This window comes from Taudactylus pleione, unplaced genomic scaffold (assembly GCF_031769625.1).
Source record: "Taudactylus pleione unplaced genomic scaffold, aTauple2 ptg000130l, whole genome shotgun sequence".
NCBI classification, from domain to species: domain Eukaryota; kingdom Metazoa; phylum Chordata; class Amphibia; order Anura; family Myobatrachidae; genus Taudactylus; species Taudactylus pleione.
In genome coordinates this window covers 709,739-717,566 of record NW_028284532.1, presented here as the reverse complement: position 1 = coordinate 717,566, position 7,828 = coordinate 709,739, and the positions used below count along the sequence as shown (strand labels likewise).

The following is a 7,828-nucleotide window of genomic DNA, read 5'->3' as shown; positions in this document are numbered from 1 at the left end:
GAAGGCTTTCCACCGTCACCAATTACCCCTCCAATCATAATAATAATACTTAAAGCACTTAGGTGGGTATCCATCATTTACTTTTTTGACCAGGATTCTGGCAATCATATATAGCCAGAGCACAGACTGAGCTTTCAGTTCCCAAAGGATACTGGATCTAGTGTTATATCCGTGCATGTAAAGAGTTGCTCAATGTAGATCCAATATGGTATGATTGCAGTGTAAGAAAATGAAGTACTATAGGTATTTACATTCATACAAACCAAAAAAAAAAAAGATTTTCACACATGATTTATAAATTTTAAGATTTTAATACCCCATGACTGAGGAATTGTAAGATACACAGACACAGGATAAGGTACAGGTAACATGAACAGACAGATGGGGGCAGCACAACCAGGTGGTAATCAAGAGTTCTATGGAGGTTACTCACCCAAGAAAAAGATGAGGCGTCTCCCTTAAATGTGCCAGCAAATCACCCAAAATCTCTCTCTCTAGCTAGAAGACCTTGCAGTAAAAACAAACATAAAAATGCTCCCAGCCTGTCATTAAAGTGCACTCCGAACCCCTGATCACCCATCCCTGCCCAAAAATATTTAAAATACAATGATTCAAAATAAAAAAAGCTTATATAGTTAAAAGTTAAAATATTTTACTAAAGATCAAATAGTGCACTATAGAGTGAGACACAGAGATTCCCAATTGCCATCCTTCAGCAGGGATATACACTTCTCACCCTCTCCTTCCACAGACATAACAGCCAGTGCTTCTGGGGAACACGTAGCTATGCACCTTCTCCATATTGTACAAAGAAACCATAGGGATATGTAACTCTTACAGCATCCAACAGATAAGAAACAATGAAATGACCTTGAACCCTGTCTGTGCAAGTGTAATGACCACTGTACTGGATACCATTGCTGGGAAAGAGATCTGCTCCCTCTACACCAGTTACAGCAGAGGCAAAGATGCAATATGAAAGTAAAACTCTGGTTCTTCTGGAATAACCACCATCAGACACCAACTTTTAAATACCAATAGATCGATTTCCCCCACTGCAAAAATAATGATCTGTGCAGCCAGAGATCAGCTCTCCCATTAGTCCAGGATTGCACTTAAAGGTAAATCCCCATCACAACAACAGTGTGCACTGTGTCTCAGCACGGATGGATCAGGAAATGAAAAATGCAAATGAGTTTTCTTTTCCAACACTTTGTCTGCACAGTACACAACTTGCTTCTATTAGGCATAGAACCGGTGAGGAGCCTCTCTCAGGATAAGCTAGCGGCTGTAATTCTTGTAATGTCAGCAGACTCCTGTGTAAGCCAGATCAGTTCCCATCTTGTCCATAGATTGTAAGCACAACGAGCTTGTTCATCTATCGCCACAAATTATTGCAGATACACACAGTACAGTTTGGCTGTGTACGTTTCTGGACCCCTCTAATAGAGAAAGGTGTAACAGTGGATCCTGCCAAGTTCTATCGTCTTCCAATACAGGTCCCTTGGGGAATACTTTTCTGCGGTTTATCCCTGAACAGCAAACCACTGCTGCGCAGGTCAGTCATCAAATAAAATACATCATGGTCATGACACGAAAGGGGCATCATGTTCCTGGAGAGATCAGAGACACAGGAACCAGGAAGAAGTGGCAGAAAGATTTCCACAAACTTTTCCTACTTCCCCATTTGACCGTTTCCCCAAAAATAATAACCGTCCCACTATTACTGTTGGGCTGGGGCTACTGAGCTTCCAATTGATTCTGGAGGCAGAGAGGTCGCAGAGTCTGGAAGAAGAAACAAATGAGAGTTCGGTAAAATTATAACAAAGCTACTAAACCAAGCATACATCAGCCAGAACTATAAGTGTACCTAGTGTACTACAGGACTGCCGCTGAATCACAGCTCAGACTAAATGTTTATCACTAAATATTCTTCTTTTACTAATTCAAAGGTTATTATTCATAAGAAATTAAGAAACAAGGCAGATTTCTTAAATCCCTAGATCTTTCCCTGCATAATTTAAAATAAATAATCTACATTAATTCGAAAAATCAACATCGATCCAGGAAATGTTAATGTTCCCGCTAGGCTGTTTTAGCAGGGCGTCGCGCTTTTCTCGATGTGAAAGCGCTAAAATGCGCCCAGCCCTTATGGCGGCTCCCCATCTGCGGGCCACAGTGTCCCGCGAGGGGGTGGAGGCGCAAAGGTCAGGTGAAACAATTACCGGCAAGTGAATAGATGCCATCTTATTCACACAGCGGGAAGGGCTTGGGGGCAGCCCAGCATCTCCGTGCCGCCCCCTACAGTGATGAAAACGGGGAGCGTCTCAAGGCCACACCCCTTTTCGGTAGCCCCTTTGCATTCTCTAGAGTGAACACTAGATACAATTAACTATTTAGCTAATGAATATACAATATCTATATAAAATAAAAATCAGAGAGGTGCGCATCAAAAATGAGGACTATGCCTTTCTATTCAGTGTCACAAATTAATTTCAGCAAGAAACCAAACACGGTAATAATGGGAGACCAGAGAGAAGCATCTGAATGCAGCTCTAATTACTAGCTTCAGGAAGGAGAAAGTGCCTGCGAATAGGTTAATTAACATGCTAATAGCTCCCCCATGTGACAGGATGAAAAGTGCAGCCACAGATTTGGGAGTGTGCAAACAGATTACGTAAATGGTAATTCAACTCAAAAATTATGGCGCCTAAATAAATTCATTTTTATGATGGGTACTACAACTTAATGGATAAACTCCTGATTCTTGAAATAAAAATTGGCTGTATGAAAATGCCTGTTGAAAAAATGGAAACATATCCTTTCCGCTATTTGACAGATTATTTATAACTAACTTTGCTTAGCAACATCTATAGAACAATCTTCTAAGGTCTGTCCTGACTCCAACATGCATGAGCAGAGGGAACTGGGGCGCACGACCCACCAATCATTCACTCTGCCCCCCGAGAAACGGGCGTAAAGCGTAGGTGTCTACAGCGGGAACGTGGTGGAGCAGCAGGCACACCGAGGTGACCCAGGCATATGTCAGGTCTGATACACTAGTCTCTAATGCTGGGTACACACTAGACGATATGTCGTCCAAACCTGGCAGATCGAAGCTACATTTCGGGAACATCGTCTAGTGTGTACCCGCTATGTAGCTGATGATTCGCGCTCCCGCTCGTCATCCTCCGTCGGACCTACATACAGGTCAAATAAAGCTTGGCCCCCGCCGTGTGCATACACACTTGCTGATACCGGCTCTCCCAGCGGGTTCCGTTGCTGAAGATGTTGGGCAGACTAGACATTGTCTAGTGAGTACCAGGCTTAATAATGGAAACAAAATGTGAATTGTACTAACTGTCTCCATAGTGACAGATGTTGCTAAGAAAGAGCAGTTACCAGACAGATCATAGCAACTGTGTTATTTTAGCCACTCAAGTCCAATTTCAAGTATCAGTAAATTACAGCACCTACCATAATGATTTTAAGGCAAAGTCATTTAGGAATGGACATTTTCCCTTACATATTACATAACAAGTCTAATTTAACAACATTACTCCTAAATAAAAAAGGGCACACTCTATATTGCAAAATGCACACTATAATTGAACGCATTTACCATTATAAAAATTTTACATTTCTTAAAACAGGTATAAGCAAAGTCTTGCTGTGCAACTTTGTGCTAAAAAAACAGCAGATTCTTAAGGTAATTTCTTAATGTGTCACTATGTACTTCATACACACACATATATATATATATATATACACACACACACATACATACAGTAGAGATGTGTCCTTTTTCATCTAGCCTCCATATACCATGCACAGCAATATGCCTGGAGTGAGTGATCCGCAGGTCCCATGAGACTCTGCTAAAGTCGGGTGTCTGTTTTGCGGATAATGCGTCTAAGTCACAATGCGATGTAACTAGGGTGCACTGGGAGACTGTGCGGATTCATTTGATATGTGACATTTACGTATCTGTGCGACTGAGTCTATCAGCATGCAATGTGCTACGATGCAGCGGCCAAAAAGTTCCAGACTCGCACACAGATATACAAGTATCACATATCAGATTAATCAGCACAGTCTACTGGTGCACCCTGGTCGCATCACATTGCGACTTGGACGCATTTTCGGGGGAAAAGATGCCTGGCTTTAATAGCAGAGTCTCACGGGATCAGGCGCACAGAGAGGGTCATTTTGTTGCGACTGCAGCAAAGATGAGTGAGGACACATCTATATATATATAATCATTTTCATACACAAGATTGGTGTCCTTATATTTTGGATTCAGTTCTAAAACACAATCTCTATGCATAGCAGAACACACACTCATCAGCACAATTGGTGCTGATCTACATTTTGTATGGTATAAAATTCAGCAACAGTAGAAGTGTACACATTTTTGTTTTAGTACAATTGAATGACTCACCATTCACAACTAAGCTCACCTGGCACAGGACTGGAAGTGACGGAAGCCCCTCCCTGCATTGCGGCTACGATCGCGGGGCTATGAGAAGCAGCTGAACCCAGGGAGGATGGCAAGTTAGGAGGAGCTGGAGACATGGTTATGGCAGGGTTATGTGACAGTGGAGATGCCCCACCAACCCGACATGCTGCAGGAGGGAAGGTGCCATGCATGGGATGATGAATCGGGTAGAGGTTAGTTGGTGGGTTGTGATGAACAGAGTCAACTAAGTCACTACCCAGATTAAATGGAACAGGTAAATGCATGCTGGGATGCTGATTACCGGGCACCGGTGGCTGGGCTGGAACTGGTACTGCTGATGGGACCATTGGGTTAGGTGCTGGTTGACCTGTGTATGCACCAGAACCTGGAGGGAAGAAATGAAGGCATTGTAGTTCAGATCAAATACTATAAAACAAAGGCATGTCCCCATAGTAAATGCTGATTAAGACATAAAGAGACTTGTTTCTTAACTTCATGCAAAGAGCAATCGTGTTCTGCTGCAGCATATCATCAGCATTCATTAGTCTGACATGGATTGCTGCACACTATTGCTTTTTGTATCACCGCCACCTAACCTGGCCGTACATAGGCAGATCCTGCTGCTAGACCTGAGCCCAAAAGGTGTTAATACATATGTATACTTGTACATTTCTAAATATGCATAAAGAAAGGGAGTCTTGAAATCAATTCAGTGTTTATTGGGAAAAGGAACCTATTTGATGAAACAACTATACGGCTGAAAACGAGAAATGAAAACTAGAAAGATAAAACCGTATACCTAGTAAAAGTTGCACAAGGACACATATAAGGTCAATTTGCAAGTCCAAGTGAAATTATATTTCTCAAGGAATCCATTAGGTGACCCTAGTATCACAGAAGGTGTATAAAGTGTGGTGTAGGGAGCCTGCGCACATTACGTTTACTGGCAAAAAACAAGAGATATGGTAAGAACTTACCTTTGTTATCTCTGTTTCTACGAAGTCCATAGGGTCCACAGGGTTGACCTTGGGGTATAGGTTGGGAACCAAATCCGGGCACCACGCAGTTAAAGCTTTTAGCTCCCAGGATGCACTTGGGTCCACTCTCCCTATAACCCCGCCCCCCAGCCAGAGGCACCTCAGATTGTAAGTAGCCAAAGGCCGGAGGAGGAGAGAAAAAGAGAGAGAAAACTGGAACACTCTAGAACCATACTCACAGAAAAGGAGACGGGAAGCCGGTGACCAGTAACACAGCCCATATGAAGCCAGGTGCGTCAGGGCGGGCGCCCTGTGGACCCTATGGACTTCGTAGAAACAGAGATAACAAAGGTAAGTTCTTACCATATCTCTTGTTTTCTACTTCAGGGTCCATAGGGGGTCCACAGGGTTGACCTTGGGGATGTCCCAAAGCAGTTCAACCAAGGGTGGGGACGCTCCTGTGCTGAGAGGAGAATCCGTCGCCAAAAAGGAAGCATCCTGAGAGGCAAAGGAAACCAATGCCTAGAACCTTAAAAAGGTATGGACAGAAGACCACGTGGACACCTAGTAAGGCAAAACAGCCGAGGCGCCACGACGAGCCGCCCACGAGGGTTACACGGCCCGAGAAAAAAACAAGCCTCAACGACAGAAATGCCCACCCATGGGTAGGCCCCTGAGGAAGACATACGAGGCCATCCAGTCAACATTTCATTATAGGCCGGCCATCGTTTCCTGTTAAAACCAGAAACCGCAGACCACCAATAAGGAGTCCGCTTACCATAAGGAACTTGAACGGATCACATAAAGCCAAAGAGGCCGGACCACAGTCCATGAGGCCACAACAGCCGAGAGGACTGGGAACTGAATGGCCATACCATAAGTTCCAGAATAATATGGAACCTAAAAACCACTTTAAGAAGAAACACAGGGCGAGAGCAACTCACACCCTGACATGATGCCCTCCAGAAGAGGGAGCCACATGAGAACGCTCCCCATTCAGACACTCTCCTGGTTGATTTAAACACCCTGAGAGAGAGAGAGAGAGAGCTTAAACAATAGACCATGTAATGGCTATCACAACCAGCGGTTCCATTGACTGTCCCCGGAGGGAACAAAGAACCACTACTAACTCCCCAGGAGTCCCTAGGGAGGACAAGTGGAGACATAATCCAGAAAACACTCCAAAGGATGAACTGGATATCAGAGCGGAGCAATTCCATATCTTAACCATACCGACAGTGTAGAGATCCGCACTGTCAGGAAGGCCAGGCCAAGGGTGAAACCCAAGCCAGCTGGAAGGAATGCCAGAATATCTGGAAATCCTGGACACCGGAGGATCGTATCGACAGGTACGATACCATAAGAATTATGTATGCCACAGTCCGTGGCAGATCCCAGCAAAGTCTGGCCTATCTGCTCTAAACATCTCAATGAAGACAGAGCCAGGGAAGCCCGAGGACCACAGTAGGGGCGCAGTTAAAGACAAGCGATCCAGATCCAGGGAAAAACAAGGACCCTGAGACAACAGGTCCAGATAGTGAAGCAGTAGGAACGGAGCATCGAGGAGGAGACTCCGAAAATCTTAGTACCAGTGATGTCTGGGACGACCTGGAGCCCCCAGAAGGAAAGCCCCTCCGTCTCGAATTAAACTTCCGAAGACCTCGAGGAAGAAGGGAGACCGGAGGACACAGGTACACAAAGTGGAAGGACCACTTCACTGACAAAGAGTCACTGAAGGTAGCTTCAGTACTCCTAGAGCTGGACTGTAACACCGGTAATGTGTGATCGAGTCAGAAGGCCATGGGGATCAATCCCCTCAGGGAGGCCCCCTCTGCTCACCAGGAGTTGAAACCTCTCTTGGAGAAGAGACTAGTCCCCGGGATGCACGCCGTGACGGCTGAGGAAGCCCGCTTCCCAATGGAGAGCTCCGGGAATAAACACCGCAGAGTTGGCCAGGAGAAGACCCTTGGACTATGTCAGAATGGGTGACATTCCTAACATTGCCACCCAACTACCAGTGTTGCCTAGATGGAAGCCACTGTTGTGACACTGTCGGACTGAACCTATTCAGGTTTACCGTGACAAATGGGTTAGGCCAGAGTGAAAGACCAAGACAGCTTAAAGTATCAACAAGGTAAGTGGCAGGGCAGAAGCGACAGACGTCCAACTGCCCCGAAATGAATGCGGACCAGACACTGTCTTTAGCAAAGAACACCCTGGACGAGATGGCCATAGCCACCCGGACAGAGACCAACTCGCCTCCGTAGAAAGTATCATCGTTCGAACAGCGATCCGATGGGAAAAACTCGATCCATCTGGAGGGGAGTCAATTATGGCAAGGCCTGGAATGGAACTGAGCACATTCCACCCTACCAAAAGGTAGACATTCTGG

The 7,828-nt window shown here is 45.1% G+C and overlaps 1 protein-coding gene across 5 annotated transcripts in view; it reads right to left on the bottom strand.

Moving 5' to 3' along the window:
• Positions 1–291: 291 nt before the first annotated feature.
• Positions 292–7,828, bottom strand: part of SMARCC2 (SWI/SNF related BAF chromatin remodeling complex subunit C2) — a 116,590-nt gene continuing 109,053 nt past the window's right edge. For 3 of the 5 annotated variants that reach the window (XM_088473049.1, XM_088473051.1, XM_088473050.1), the window contains 2 exons: positions 4,461–4,844; positions 292–1,785 (listed from right to left, as the gene is read on the bottom strand). In XM_088473049.1, coding sequence (XP_088329175.1) covers positions 1,724–1,785; positions 4,461–4,844 — 446 coding nt within the window. In that variant the 3' untranslated portion in view covers positions 292–1,723. The remainder of the gene's footprint in view (positions 1,786–4,460; positions 4,845–7,828) is intronic. The other 2 variants (XM_088473052.1, XM_088473053.1) reach the window with 2 other exon arrangements.